Source organism: Corvus brachyrhynchos, unplaced genomic scaffold, assembly GCF_000691975.1.
Source record: "Corvus brachyrhynchos isolate BGI_N302 unplaced genomic scaffold, ASM69197v1 scaffold466, whole genome shotgun sequence".
NCBI classification, from domain to species: Eukaryota; Metazoa; Chordata; class Aves; order Passeriformes; family Corvidae; genus Corvus; species Corvus brachyrhynchos.
The window spans coordinates 1,574,144-1,589,822 of record NW_008238635.1 but is presented as its reverse complement, the minus strand read 5'-3'; the positions used below and the strand labels follow the sequence as shown (position 1 = coordinate 1,589,822).

Below are 15,679 nucleotides of genomic sequence, written 5' to 3'. Positions count from 1 at the left end.
AAAAAACAACAAAAAAGGGACATTTTGCAAGTTCCAGCTTGGCGGAGGCTGCGCTTGGAGCAAGAGAAGGCAAGCAGACCTACACGAAACAACTGTACAGCCACTCGCAGTGCATCCCCAGACCACAGCAGTGCCATGTGCCACAGCCCTTCCCTCCAAACTTCCTGCTCTGGCCTACATCTCAGACAATAAATCCTGCCCGGAGAGGAAGAAAGGCACAAACAAATCCAAGAGGAGCTCTTCCTCAAGCCTCAGGTTCCGGATTTCAGAGGAGCACCACGCCAGGCAGATAGGCGGGGGCCGGAAGACCAGCCCCAACCGTGGTGAGGAGAGCTCCCTCCTCAGCAGCCGCGCTCCCACGGCCCGCGGTGCCCGAGGGGCTCCCGCACGCTCCGCGGTGCCAGGGCACAGCATCCCCGAGGGAGATCAGGGAGGGCCGCCAGCCGGCAGAGGCAGCAGCTGAGGGGAGGCCGCTCCGCAGGCGTGGCTAAGGTGACCTTTCCAGACAGAGAAGTTCCTCCTTGTCCTTCCCTACGAGTCTGATGAGATTTAAACATTAAAGGCAACATGAGAGAGCAAGGAATTTTCCAAGGAAGCCTCCAAACACCCTCTGGGAACAGGGCAGGGGCGAAGGCAGGTACACACAGCAGCTGTACTCCAAGCCTGCGCATCCCATCTTGCAAGTCACACCTCTTAGGAGCATCTCTTCTGCTCCATTGCTCTTCTAACTAGGGAGCTGTGAGCATTTGGGTTCGTTGCAGAGCAGATGGAGAACTGGTAGTTTTGTTGACTCAGGGTCCTGTGGCAGACAAATGTCTGCCTGTTCTAGCAATCCCTTGAAGTTACCATATTTAAAACAGCTCAATAAAACCGATTAAGTGGCTTAGAATTGGCACTTTAACTTCCATAAACATCAGAGCAACATCCTAAAGCTGCTGTTAGATGCAACCACATGCATTTACACACACAAGTACATGCATTTGTGAGCACCACAGCATAGATCTCATCTATTGATAGATCTGCAAAGCAAATCATTGGCTTGTGCCTGTATCAGCAGCATCCCAACCAATACAGGCAATAATTATACAGAAATAATACTTCTCTGCTGCTTTAAAGCCTCATCTGATGTGCTGAATCTGTAACAAGGAAAGAAAATTGCTTGCTGGCTTCCTTTTGGCAGAGATGCCACTGATTCATGTCCCAGTGTCCAGCAAAGGAGCTGGATTAACAGGGTCCTTCCTGTGTTAGGTAGGAAGCTACTGGTAAAATGAGTATTGCTCAGACTCTGTCAGGAGAGAGGTAATCCCAGGGAAGCAGATTACCGTAAACAGGAAGATCACACATGCAAAAAGTGGGGGAAGGGTTGTTTGTACAAATCTGTTTCTGCTAAACAGCTCCATGAACAACACGAATCCCATTTTAAATTACAACTAACCTCCCATGATCAACTTTTTCTCCTGCTGCTTTTGCTGTCTACGCCTGTTGACAACAGAGAACTACATCAGAGCAAACAGTTCAGAGCAAACAGTTACCAAAGCACCAAATAATTCCTACACATTCTCCGTAATTTCTTTCCCATAGGAAAAACAGATGGAGGAGGAGCATGTTAGGGAACATTTTAAACTTCTCACCTCTTTTCACACGTTTTGGAGTACTGGTCTTCAGAGCTGCATTATTTCCTTCTAAATCAGAGCCCAGACAATGCCCTAAACCCCTGACCTGGCAGCAGCATGTGAATGCCACTGAAAAAGAGCTCTCCAACCACCCCATCTTGCTGGCCCAGCCCCAAGCTGACCCTCTCTCCTTGCACACCATAATTCAGTAATTTTCCGTGACAGTTGTAAGCCGGCAGCTGGAAACCTCTGGCTTTCACTGGCTGCCCATGGCACACAGCAGCCTATTAGCAAAGTTCTGTTATAGTCTACTGTCTATAAGGCACGTAGAATAAAGGGTTAAAATCCTAATTGCTCTGGTTATGAAGCTCTCCTGCTGATTTTGACCTATTTAAAAGCCAACCTACATGGTACAAAAGGCTTCCAATTACCGAGCTTACCAGGGAGAGCACTATATTACTTGTAAAACAAGCCTGTGGACATCAATAATCCAAAAGATTTAAACAAACAAACAAAAAGTTTAACAATGAACTTTCCTTTACCAAACTGGTGTGAAAGGAAAGAACGCAGCCCAAGCACCCAGCTGCAGCCAAGTCTCCAGCTGTCCTTCCACGAAGCTGTTCGTCCACACGCTTCAAATAATTCCAGCAATCCCCAAGTGCTGAGAGACACTCCCTGAGAGCAGAAAGTCGAATTCGAGATTAGCCGCTCTGCAGAGTCACAGGAGAGAGCCTGGACTGCAATGCAGTGAACTTTCTGCTGCTATCCCAGCTCCCAGCCCTGAGGAACGGGACCCCACCGTCTCCAGCATCACCTGCAATTCACCCGCGCTCTGCCCCTGCTGCAGCACCAGGTTTCCCCGTCCAAACGCTCATTTGGTAGGAACCACACCCCGCTGCATTTTCCAACTGCCAATTATCTGAACATCCTATTACTTGGTCAACAATTCTACAAGTCTAACCAGTTTCACTATTAATTTTTGGTTTTTTTTAAATCAGAAACTTAGGGTAACTTATTTATCTGCAGGTTACACTCGGGTGCGATTCAAGGCTGGGTTGTTCCGAGTGTATCGTTCTAGTCTTCTACTGAGATTCTGGTCTTTTCTGGCAAGGTCCTACCCAAAGCCTCATTGTTTGAATCCTGGATTTGCAAACCCCTTCCCTGCCTGCCCGCTCTCCCTGTGGATCACGGCTTGTCTAGCAGACACCTCTCAGGGGGCAGCCAAGCAGGCTGCTGAATTTCACAGCAGGACAGTTCTCCTCTCTCCTCTGTCACCTGGTCTCTGCTATTAACGTTTCTAATTGGTTTGTTTTGATGGACCAGAAATACTTAATTGATTCAGTTTCATTTCCCTGCTAAGCTCAAGGTGAATGCTACGTGGAGGAGCCTGGGCTTTGCAGAGAAGCATCAGCCATTAAGAAATATGTATTTATAAAGGGGTCAAGTGAGCTTGCAGGTGGGAGAGAGCAGCCCAGCACTAAGGGGAAGGTTTGTGACAAACACTGGGGTCCTGTTCAGTTTCCAGTGAAAAACCAAACAACTGCACGAGGATTGGAAAAAAAACTGGCTGAAAGAAACACGTTCACCAAATCAGGAGTGAGGCATCCCTCCAGAAACAAACCACTCCTCCTCTTTCCCCACACTCCAGTGTGCTGATAGCAACAGATATGCTGAATGAATGCAAGCTGGGAGTGAGTCAAGCCTTAATAACGCATTGTGTAACACAGATTTCTATCCTGACAGCTAAATCAGGGTGAAAATCCCCCACCCTTTTTTGAAAAGCGGCGTTAAATGAGAAGGCACCTGAAAACCATGGCAAGTTTTGCTTCTATTATTTACACGACCTGTGCTATTTTCTCACTGCAAAGAGGCGAGGAGGGAGCGGCAACTCACCGAAAGTAGAAGAAGCTGTGGCTGGAGGAGCGGTACCGTTTGACCATGAAGCCCAGAGCCATGGCTGCCTGCGTCCCCCGCCCCGCTGGAGCCCATCCCGAGCCCAGCGCAGCGGATCCCGCGCCCCGCTACCTCACAAAGCCACGGAATGACTTCTAGCAAAGCAGGACGATTCCCACGTGGCCGTAAATCCCAGCAGGGCAAAGCCCTCCCAGCTGTCTGCAGAGCTTTGCTGCAGGCACCGAGACCATATGCAGCCAGTCGCAATCATCTTCGCTCCCTCTCTGTAACCAAAACTGCTGGTCCCTTGGAAATGCTCTCAAATTCCTGGCCACAAACTGGAAGTGTTAATTTGGTCTCTCCTTTCCAACGAAATTTTCCTTTCTTCTCATGCTTTTTAACATGTTTTATATATTATGGACGCTGAGAAAACATTAAAGATGAATGTGTGAGTTGAAAAGCTCAAAGGATGCAGGAGGAAACAGGCTGGAAAAGCTGTGAAAGATGCTACAGTGACACGGTGCCAGGTCGCCTCATGGTGAGAGCTGTTGGCAACCCGGTGAGATGCTGCACTGGCCACACATTGAAGAGCCTCCCTCCCACCTGCCGTGGCTCACAAACAAGCACAGTCTGAGTCCTCCCACATCAGTCTCTTGTAAAGACAACATACACGTGTTCAAGGACAAAAAGCCCCCGGCAAACAACCTGAGCCTGAGTCACAGGAGGGATGTGAATTACAGGCGGAGAGGTTGTGGATTTCTACAGGACACCTGGATGCTGATCCGTGTTTCTAGAGGGGCACCAGAACTCTCTTCTCTCCCCACCCACTAACCCAGACACACTGAAATAAAGTTAAAACCCAGAAAAGGTATGTTGGCCAATTGCTTTCTGCTGGAACAGAAAATCTGATTACAGAAAAATCTGCAACTCATCTCCATCACTGCTCCCTACAGCACCCCTGGCTCCTTTCTGTTTTAAATCAACTCTGAACAGACAGCATCCCTCCTCTGTCACCATTCAGCATGGCATGCAGTGTTACAGTATCCCAAGCCTTGCTGTGCACCACAATAACCAATCTTCCTTACTCCAGAATTTTAAAGGTATCTATCTATAAACATCCCCACTTTTTAAGAAAGTCCCAAACACCCCAAAAGCATGAACAGGCAGTATGACAGCAGCCTCTATTTCATTTTAATCCTTGCAGGGTTTTAATTTATAAAGCTGTATAATACTTTCTTTGAAGGCAGGACCCTTGTGTTTGTCAGAGCAAGAAAAGGGAGATGCTATCAGTCGACCTGGCCCTGAAAACCTGTTACACCATGACATCACCTAGAACCACCTGCTTGAAATGGGAAAGGGCTGACTCACCAGGGCAGGACAGGAAAGTTCTCACTGCTACAGATCCGAGGCTCATATAGAATGTGGGGAGAACAGAAGGTGAGAGAGTGGCAATTCCTTCTCATGGAATCAGAGTCAGCTCCATGTTCAATAATGCCACCATGTGATCAAGTACCTGGATTTTATGCTTTAATGCTTTCAGGCCATCAGAGAAAATTCACATTTCATTTGAGCCTAGTTGAAAATGCGTGCCCACATGGGCAGGGAGTAGAAGGGGCTCTGCTTTAAAAGAGAAGGCAGCTTTGCTGTGTGTAACATCATGTCTTAACCCAAAGATGTAGGAATTAATTATAGCTACATTTATTAGCTTTCCCAGAACAACAGTGCTTCCCTGACACTAGAAAAGCAAGTATCCAGCATGAGTACCAAGCTCAGGAAAGACAACCAGATTATTTATGGCAAAGAGATTTTTGCATTACAAAAATTCAAGCAAAGCTGGTTTCAAACAACGGTAAAAATAACACTTGATGTACTTGATGACATGGTGGCATTATTCAAGATGCTTATGCTCACTGAGTTGCTTTTATAGCCACATTGCAGCACCCTGAAAATAGAGATTTATAGGAAAACTTGCATCAAAGCAGACTGGGCGGACTACAGGAGCAAGGCCATCTAGATGGTTAGTCACATCTGGTAAGCAGCAGGCTTTTCTGTAACTCCTGACGTTAACAGACCTCCAGCATCCACAGCCTTGCTATCTCTGTGATTTTCTGCTCTGCCTTTCAGATGGAGAAGGCAGCCCCGTTGATTGAAGCAGCACAGCATGACAGATACAACTAATGAATTCAGCTCGGCTAAAGGAGAAGGGAAAATGCACTGAGCAACATCAAATCACAGAAGCCTGCCGTGGCCTCGAGTACAGGCCAACTCATTTCTCACTCTATCTGGTTCCCCTGCGGGGCTACCGTGGAATGTAACACAGAACATGTTTAACAAAAACAATCAAGAGCCTTTGCAAATAGTTAGGAAACACTGTGTGTAAGAGCCTTTGCTTGCCTCATATGCAATCCATTCACAGCCTGGATCTCCAGCTGAAAGCTAAACAAGCAAAGATACACCAAATGGAGCACTAAGATGGTGAGAAATTACTGAGTTTTCCAGTTTTCTGAAAAACAGATCATCTGTTCCTTGTAGCAGCCCTGCAATAACTAAAACACCGACACTGCAAGGGTGCTGGGTGTGCCTGAATTGCACTGCACATCTCTGGGCTGTGCCAGGGCTGGCAGAACCGCCCTGCTCGCACCAACACAACTCCTTTTCTCACCACAGCACTGGCCTGCAGGCAAGCACTGCATGTAGCAAGGCCAATTTCTCTCCAGCTGATCAATCCCAGGGTTTTGTATCATGAAATTGGAAGTCTGCAGCTCATTTGAAACAGATGCAGAAGAAGGTTTAGGAGTCCATCTGCTTAACCTGAGCTTTTCGACAGCTGTGAAGAGCAGCAGTTTTCCACCCTGTATCAGCAGTACATTGCACACTAAACCTCTAACGTGCCAGAGGCAGCCCCCCAGCCCCCCAGCCTGCCAGCTGGACAATAAATCCCCTTGCTGGCTCTCCTTCTGTGAGGGCACTCGCGTGCTGTGTGTCAGTTCTGAGGCCGCACCGCCCCTTACCTGTCCTCAGAGCTGTTGGGAGAGGGCAGACGGAAACTGATATTCCTGTCCAGTTTGGATTGACTCTTTGTCCTTTTGATGGATCCTTTCAGGCGCTTGCTGAAGAAGCCCTGAAACAAGAAGTTGCAGAAGTGAAACAGGGAAACTGATGCCAGTACTGAATGGCTCAGTGCACTGTCCCCGAGTCCAAACACAGAGGTGATTCCCGCTGATGCTGGTCACAGGACGGGCCCGACTGGGATTCCTCTGAGCAGGAAGAAAGGCAGGGCTGGATTGTCAGTGATAGTTCCAGGAGGTGAGAGCTTCCAATTGCAGTAATTAGCACCACTCACATTATGGGGGCACTTCAGTGGATTCCAACTATTACACAGGAGACCCAAACCCCACAATTACCATTTAATGAGGAGTAATCATCAATATCAGTATTTGTTCTTACTTCCCCTCTACGTGCCATGTTTTTATTTCTTGGCGAGCTTAAGAGTACAGATGTCTTATATTATGAGCTTCTATTGAGCCCACAATTGCAGCTACGTTTTCCTTTTTAATTTAGATATAGCACGTTAAATGTTAAAATAATTCGTCAGTTCAGTGCTCTCGTGAGCCAGAATGGACAATTTCAAAGCATTTCACACACCAGTGGCTTCAGATATCAGTTATAGTCTTGGTAAGAAGCAAAGCTCAATTCAAAAATCTACTTAGGGTCTAAAAATAAAATAAATCTTTGAAGAATCTGTCTACAAACTACAATTGTTCACCCAGTGATCGCAGCCCAAAGGGGCACGTTAGTTGGAGGGAGCTTCTGGGATCATCTCCTGCTCCATGGGGGTGTGCTGCCAGCACTAGGTCAGCCTAGTTCTGACTTGGTCTAGCCAAGTATTGAAAACCTCTGGAGACAGAGGGAACAAAGGAAGGGGAATCTGCTTTCTGCATCTGAAGGCAGTGCTGCATTTAAGACTGCCCTTCAGTTTCTGAGGCTTGCCAGCCAGCAGGCTCCTCAGGGGTGAAAGCTGCTACATTCTTCTGATAAAGTGGAAAAGAAAGGGCCTGATAACTAAATACTGCAGGGAAAAAAAACCCACAAAAACCAAACCCCACAAACGTATCCTATGTGCTGGGAGAAAAGGTACTGTCCAAAGGGAAGAAGGGTTCTCAGCTGTGTGTGCCACTCACACTCTGCCCATGATGCTGCACTTTTCTTGGCTCTGGTATTGAAAAAGTGCCTTTGAAAAAGCCCTGTAATCAATAGATGCTCCTGGGCTTCTCTTGGGGCCATTGCTGGAATTCAAGCAGAGGATGTACAGCACTTTCAAAGGCACTTTCCTGTATTCTGACCTCTCAGCATAAAAGGTAACAAACCCAGCCACAGGGATTCAGATCTGGTGGGCCCTGGCTTCAGTTCAGTACCTCTCAGTCTACTCAAATTGCAAACAAGAAATAACACAGCTTTTTCCCCTTAAGGGTAAATAAGACAAAGCTGACCCAATTCAGCAGGGGTCCAGAAATATTGATATTGAATAATTCCAAATCCCACTCAGAGAAGGGCCATGAGTATTCATTTTTGTGTGCATGTACAATTTTACATTGGCACCGCTTTAACATGGAACATGTTCTTGGTTTAATTGAACATAATCTATACCCCAATGGAACAAATGCTCTATGTGGGGTTGAATAAGGCCATCCAGAGTTGACTATACAAACAAACAAACAAACAAAAAAATTGGGTAGGAACATATTTAAAAGCAAAAACTATTCAAACAAAGGGTGGGCTTATTGGTCATCCTCAAAAGACTTGAAAGAATTTGCAATATTTGCTCTGTGCTGGCAGTTCATGCAGGGCCAGTGATTACAGATGGACAACCTGGGAGCAGCATGAGAAATTCACACGTGCCAGAACTGAGCAGAGTTTCTCGACTTCCATTTGCCAAAGGAAATGCTTTTAAATACCAAATGCAGATATAAAAAAAGATGCAGTGATGAAAAATAAACTTCTATCTGCAACAATACCACCTAACTGAAAGGTTTGTTTCCTTTTGCTCTTATAGACAAAAAATCCCTGCCAATGTTTATGAAACAGCTTGCACCATTAAAAAGACAAAACCACTTTTACTGCTTTTCTTACTGTCTAGGTATTTCTCTTAAATACTTATTTCAGCACAGAACAGACCCTTGTTTGGTTCTGATACCTAAAGGTAAAGGAGTGTCTGAGCTTTAAGAATCATCGTGGAGCTTCTTTCAAAACAGTGGGAATTTTACTGCTTGAACAAACACCCTCAGACAAAAGATGTAAATTATTACCCAAACTACCTGAATTGATGAGACTATGTTCTTAATCAAAAAAGTACAAAATATTTGGTAGGATAAACCAGCCAGGATGACATTTGAAAAGAGACAGATTTGAGATTCACACTTAACGAGACAGAGCTCGGTACAAGCTGCCCTCAGAACCACAGGTTTGGGGGAACAGGGAAGGAAAAGAGAGAGATGGGGAGAGAGTGATGGTCCACAACCACACATGCAGTCAGGAATAGGTCAGGGCAGGTTTGTCATCTCATCCAAAAAGCATCAAACACTGGCCTAAGGAATCCCAATCATACAACATCTAAAAATAATTCAATCCCACTGAGAATTCTATTCATCTCATTTGGAAGTTAAGCTACTCGACTCTCCTGCTCTGCCAAGAAGCAATCTCCACAGGAGAAGGGATAATTCAGCAGGCTGTTGGAACTTCCTCTCAGAGCTGCATGGGGAAAGCACAGAAACTCTCACCCCCAAGTATTTCCACCCCAGGGGTGGTGGTCGTGGAGGGCAGTTTTCACTTTAGGAAATGCTCACTTTGTGCCAAAGATGCCAGCTGGCTGTTTGTCCTTAACCTGAGCAGAGCAGCACAGGAACTGTCTGACAAATTCAAAGGCAGCCCAAGTACGAGCTATTCAACTCCTGGACTGCTGCTCCCTCTGGACATGACGAAGCTCCACTCCGGGGAGAGCAGCCCATGCATAATAAATAATGACTGTCCTGGCTGCTTTGGAAGGGAAAGGTTAATTCAGCCATGAACGAAGGAAAGTGTGCAACCATAGCACAAATCAGCCGTCGATAACGTGCAATGGTATTAGGGTAAAATGGGCAACAAAAAGGGTCCATCTTACACACCGTGCTGTTACCTACATCAGTTCTTTCTGGGGACAAACACACTGCATCTGAGCCTTGCAAAGCCTCCTGAACATCTGTAATTCTTGGTGAGGAGCACCAATGCATTATTAATAACGCCAGGTGGGTAACTTCATTTACAGAGCGACGAGACTCATCCTCTCTGAGGGGAAGGACTGGATGGGTACAAAGATAACCCTCAAGCGACTGTGGACGACAGCAGAACTGCCTCCCTGCTACTGTGCGTGGTGAGGACATGAGGCATTTTATTTCTTAAGCTGTTCACAAGCAGCTATCAAGGAAAAAAATAGTGTCATAGCCAAGTGAAAACACTGTCCTGTGCCAGTAATGCTGTAAAGCTACAGGAGGCAAAGAAGCAGGGTGAGAACACCAGGTTGTAAAAATGGAAAGATCAAACTAGTAGGATATTCCAGGAATGAGCAGCAAAATGGTGAAGTTTACTATTTCTTGCAGAACAACAGCAAAAGGCCAATTTAACTAGCGAGGAGGTAAAGTTTGCTTGTGAGCCCAGTAACACTCAGCATTAAAATATTAGCAGTGACTCCCTTTAAAAAGACTCTCAACCACACAGGAGAAAAGCAGGTGAAAACAACCCTAGTTACACCTTGGAGGCAATATACAGAACAAGACAGGGACTTACAACAGCCACGTTCCACCATCTACTCATCCAAAAACCTGGCACTATGTCACTGAAGAGGTGGTTTGTGCACAGGCACAGAACAATAAAAACCATGTCTGAATGTACCAACAGAGGATAAAGCCCAATAAAAGCAGAGTGGTGTTATGTAAATCTGCCATAGCTTTCACACTAATGCATCACTCTTCTGATTTTCTCATCTCAGCAAGAAAAACTAGAACAAAACAGAACTCCAGAAGTATAAACTGATTAAAGGCAGACAAGAGGGGGATTTACAAATGATATGTTTTAAAGACCAACTATTTATTTTAGGAACAAAGGCAAGAAGGGATTATAGATGTATAAAACAAATAGAATGGAAATTACCTAAGCTCCTCATGCACCCTGTTACATAAGAAAACCAAAGGGCAATTTAACACGAGAGGCAGCACGTTTCACTGATTGTCAGGAGACCTCTCCTAATGCTATCTATAGACTAGCCCATCCAATTCACCACCACAAGATATTATACAGACGAATTTTTTCAGCAAGATTAAAAAAGGATTATGTGTTTATATAAGGAAGAATAACATATGTAGCTGCATTAGTCAGGTTTAAAAATAACAAGAGTGAGCAATAATCATGCTTCAGGACACAAGCTGATCAACAGCAAGGATCAGGAAAGATATTTTTCCCCTGATGGGACAGCACTGCAGATTTGGCCAGATAACAATTTCAACTTTCCAATGAAAAATGGCCTACAGCCACAGGAGGGATGCAGAATAGGAGGAACAAGTTTAGGAACAGTAATAAGAAGCCCAAGGAAATGCCGAGGATACTGTAACAAGGGCACGTTGATGATACACCTGTTAATAAAATGCATCATAAGATTGCATGCACTCTGCACGATGTGCAGCCAAAAGTCCTACAGGAATCGAATTTCCAAGTCACTGGGAATTATACTGAAAAATTCATGAACAAGCAAGAGCTACCTGATAGCCAGGAGGGCCACATCAGCTTTTCAGATCCCAGTTCAGCAAGGTGTTTAGCACAGTCACAACTGGGAGCAGCACCTGGCTGCCCTTGTGGGAGCTGCCCACAGCAGGAACAGCAGACGGAAAGAGCATCCTTAAAGGGCCTACCCGGGAATTAAGGAATAAAGGTAAAAAGTCTGTCTGGAGAAGGCCGAAAAGACGGTGATAAAAAATTAACATGATAAGAAACAGGTCAGCTGAGCCTGTCAGGAAGGGTGGGCAATGATTGCCTGAGCCCGGCTCCTTCCCTGGCAGGCAGCCACTAAGCAGCCCAACACTTCAGAACACCTTTTGATAACACAGCACGCACGCTAAGCACAAAAATTATTAAACATGAGCTTTGTTAAAGCTCGTAACATAAACCTGAGGAATGGCTGCAGGAATACGTAGAAAAGTAATTACAACAAGTGATAAGGTATCAGGGTAGAAGAAAGGGTCCAGTGGGATGTGGTGGGGATAGTGGCCTGACTGCTTCTGCTTAACATCCTTGTTAATCATCCGGAAGAAAAGTTAAACAGCACATTAATTACACTGAGCTATATTAAATTAGGAGGTGAAGCGAGGGCCAGGGAGGACAGAGAAATAACACAAAGGGTTAGGAGCAATTAGAAACTGGTAACACACATTCCTGTGAACTTCAGTACCAGAACTTGGAGAATCAATTGAAGGGAATTAAAAACACAAGAACAAGAAAAGTGATAAAAGGGCCAGAAGGACTCTTTTGCAGAGGATGCATTAATTAAACTTTGCATAACTCGACTAAGTCATGATTTGGAGGTGAAGAATAAAATGAGTCGGTGCATATTTAAATACTACCGAGCCAAGGACAACTAGAATGTGAGCAGTATTTGAAGCTATGTACATTCACAGCTCCCCTACATTAACTAAGGAATAAAGGGAATTGGATAAAGTCAGGTTTACACCAAACATGAGAACAATGTTCCTGCTGTTGAGGTCCACCAGAGAGTGTCAGAGCCTGGATATCCCCATCATCTGACTCAACACTGAAGTTTGATGTGATGAACAAATCTGCTGTGGCAGCAGGACACTGTGAAGGTTATAGAGCCTATGAACAGCACAGAATAAAGATATGGATGAAAGCGTGGTGAGCATCCTGGAGACAGCCACTCACCCATTTCTGCTTTCTGGCACAGAATTCATGGAACAGCCAGCATATCTAAGCCATCCCAGCACAGGCAAGTGATAAAAACTAGAGCAGATCCAAACAAACATGTCACAGGAAGAAAAGAGTTGAAAGTGGAAGGAAAAATGTAAATCTCGTATTGAGGGGACAGATTGGAGCACAGCCAGTTTTTCATGGAGGATGCTGTGGTGCCTCACACTAATGCAAATCAACAATTCCATCTCTGCATTGGTGCCAATGCAGAATTAAAAATATGTATTTGTGTGCCACAGGGTCACACGGGCAGCACAGCTCGGACTTGTCCTGCCCTGGCAGCGCGGCGGGAGCGGAGCAGTGCTCTGGAGAAGCAACAATCCTGCTGACTGCCTAAAAGATGAGGCTGGGCAGCCACGAGATCTCATCAAGCTTTGACCTTCACTCGGGCTGGCTGCATTGTCTTCTGTTCCATTTAGCAGTACTCTTAAAGAGCAAAGAGGCAGACAGCACTTCTATAGATCCAATTATACCAGAATTGGCCAGGAACAAACCAAGGAAGGCAATCTGCAAGCATCCTACATCAGGGTTCCTATAAAAATCCTTTTATTTACTTCAAAGATTGTGCTCTGCCTTTCCTGTCTCATTTGCACTTGTTTCTTCGCCTCTTTCTCATCTTTCTTTCCCCATTAGCCAGCAGACACGGATGAATCATATTATTTATAATAACAACTCTGAGCCAAAACTGGAGAGCGCAGTGAAGAGTCTGAAGGGTGGTTTAGAGATTCCTCTCCATCCTGCTGCTGCAGGAGGTCTGGGGATGTGGACAGCCCCACATCTACCCTGGCCCCTCAGTTCCAAGGGCAGAGCAATGAGGAAATGTGTCAGGCTGCAGCAGTGCCACCGGGGCTCCACAGGGCCACAGCAGGGAACGGGATGCACAGAGGCCGAGGCGCTGCCAGGACATGGTGTGTGTGGGAAGGGAAAAGCTGGTTTCTCGCCCACCTATGCGTCACAGTGCCTACTTGGAGCCAGCTCCCTCTGCCTCCCTATTTGTTCAGGCAAATAATAGCCATTATGAAAAACATGACTTTTCCTATATACGTATGGATAAGCAGCACACATCTGTCTATATGTGAGAAGACACATTTCTTCACCTCCATTTCCCCACCTTTTGTGCCCTTCCCTTCTCTCTCAATATTATTTTCTACATGCCTGGAAATGGTCAAACATCAGAGTACACAGCTGAACCTAGATGGAGACTAATGTTTTGAGTGCAGACAAGAAAATTTGGGGCAACGGGGAAGAAAAAGAAAGGACAGGCACCAAGAGCTCTTCTCTCTGTATGCACACTTCTTTCTGCATGGGCTGTGCAGTGTCAGCATTAGCAGAATCCCCTTTACTCCCCTTGGTGGGAGATGACCAGAATCAATCATGGAATCACAGAATGGTTTGGGTTGGGAGGGACCTTTAAGATCACCTCGTTCCATGCCATGGGCAGGGACACCTTCCACTCTCCCAGCTTGCTCCAAGCCCCGTCCAACCCAGCTTTGAATACTTCCATGGATGGGGCAGCCACAGCTTCTCTGGGAAGTCTGTTCCCGTGCCCCCTTGCAAAGAGAGCAGCGGCTGCCGGGCTGAAGGGGAACGATTCAAACCTTAGGAGCTTCCAGGGATGGGGCACCCACAGCTTTTCTGGGCACCCTGTGCCGGGGCCTCCCCACCCTCACAAACACTCCATGCAGTGGCACATCCTGAGAAAGAGTATAACTACTGAAGTTCTGCTTTTCACACACTAGCAAATTTAAACATACATCTTTTCCTCCAGTGCCCATGCAGGAGGTAGAAAGGCAAATTTCCTGAACTTTACACATCAGCCCTTAAAAATAAATCCATCATTGACCACTGCCACTGAAGAGACTACTTAAAAAATGTATTGTCAAGGAAATATTTGCTTAAAGGCAATTATGCTGTTATGAATCAAAATTCCAGATGCTAAAGCAATGCCAATTAGCAGTATTAAAAACCAGATGCCTTGTTCTGAGGGAGTACCACTGCCTGTGCTTGAAAGGAAAAAACCTGCACAGAACATGCTGGAAGCTACTGTCCTATGGAGAAGACAGCTTTTAAATAGCTGTTCTGAGAGACAAAAAGCTGTAAAAGCAACTTACTATGAAAGTCTCAGCATAATTTTCCATCAGGATGGAAGAAGGTTAAGCTGTCCCCTGCTTTAAGCTGCTTTCTGCTAGAAATCCAAGCAGTGAGTAGACGAGGTATGGCACAGAGTCACGGCCACGGGAAGAATAACTGAGACAGCACTATGCTGCAGCTGCCTGTAGCCCTGCGACCTGCACTGTGGGTAACAAAGCCTGAAAAAACAAAAAACCAAGTTCCCTTCTATCCCGTATAATCTCCTTTATATGTAGAATAAATGCTTGTCAAATAGACACAACCTCACAGACACAAATTTGAAGCCATTACAGGCACCTTTAGCATCCTTCACTTGAAGCTCTTCTCAGATCAGTGATCCAAGACTGCGACTTTCACGAGGCACCCAAGTCACCTTTCCTCCTTCTGAGAGCTGGGAAATTCTTATTATCAGTCAAAAGAGGCAGGAACATGATTCCTCCCCATTTTCTCAGCCACCTATTAGATGTGTGCCAATCTACCAAGTTACCAGCGTGCTTAGTTTCAGCAGTTTTGGCTTGAGCTCACCTGCATTGTTAAGCAAGCTGACTTCTAATAGCAGCTCGCTCTTTTAAAAAGATCACAAGCTACCATGATTTAAACCAGGGCGACCTCAGCCTCCACTTAGGAGCAACAGGGTATAAATGGGTTACTCAGAACAAAACCTCCAAAGCCAGAAGCCTTGTCCCCATGAGGAGGACAGGAGGGTGCATTATGCTCCTGGCTGCACAGGTGGTCAGGCAGACAAAGCAGCAGAACCCAGCTCCACGTGGCACAAATAGCTTCTAGCTCTCTGCTGGTTTATGCCCAAGAAAAGCAGCCAGGTAGTGCTTCCTGAGCCTATTTGCCAGAGTCCTGAAAGCCCAACACACCAACCAGGGGAAACGAGAAACATTCTGCAAGGCTCTTGTTTTGAAAGGGAGCAGGAGCTAAGAAGTGTTAGAGAACTCTTAGAGAAGAACTAGAGAACCATTAAAACATTACTTAAAAGACAGGATCATCATTAAAAGGAATGGTACAAAAATGAGGAAAAAAGGAGG

General features: G+C 45.8%; 1 protein-coding gene across 13 annotated transcripts in view; it reads right to left on the bottom strand.

Annotated features, from left to right (window-relative positions):
- The window catches only part of RASAL2 (RAS protein activator like 2), a 168,135-nt gene that overhangs the window by 31,232 nt on the left and 121,224 nt on the right, over window positions 1-15,679 (bottom strand). For 12 of the 13 annotated variants that reach the window (XM_017737426.1, XM_017737425.1, XM_017737422.1 and 9 more), the window contains one exon: window positions 6,518-6,627. In XM_017737426.1, the coding sequence (XP_017592915.1) occupies window positions 6,518-6,627 (110 nt within the window). Of the gene's footprint in view, window positions 1-3,506; window positions 3,658-6,517; window positions 6,628-15,679 lie in introns of those variants that run through there. The other variant, XM_017737431.1, reaches the window with a different exon arrangement.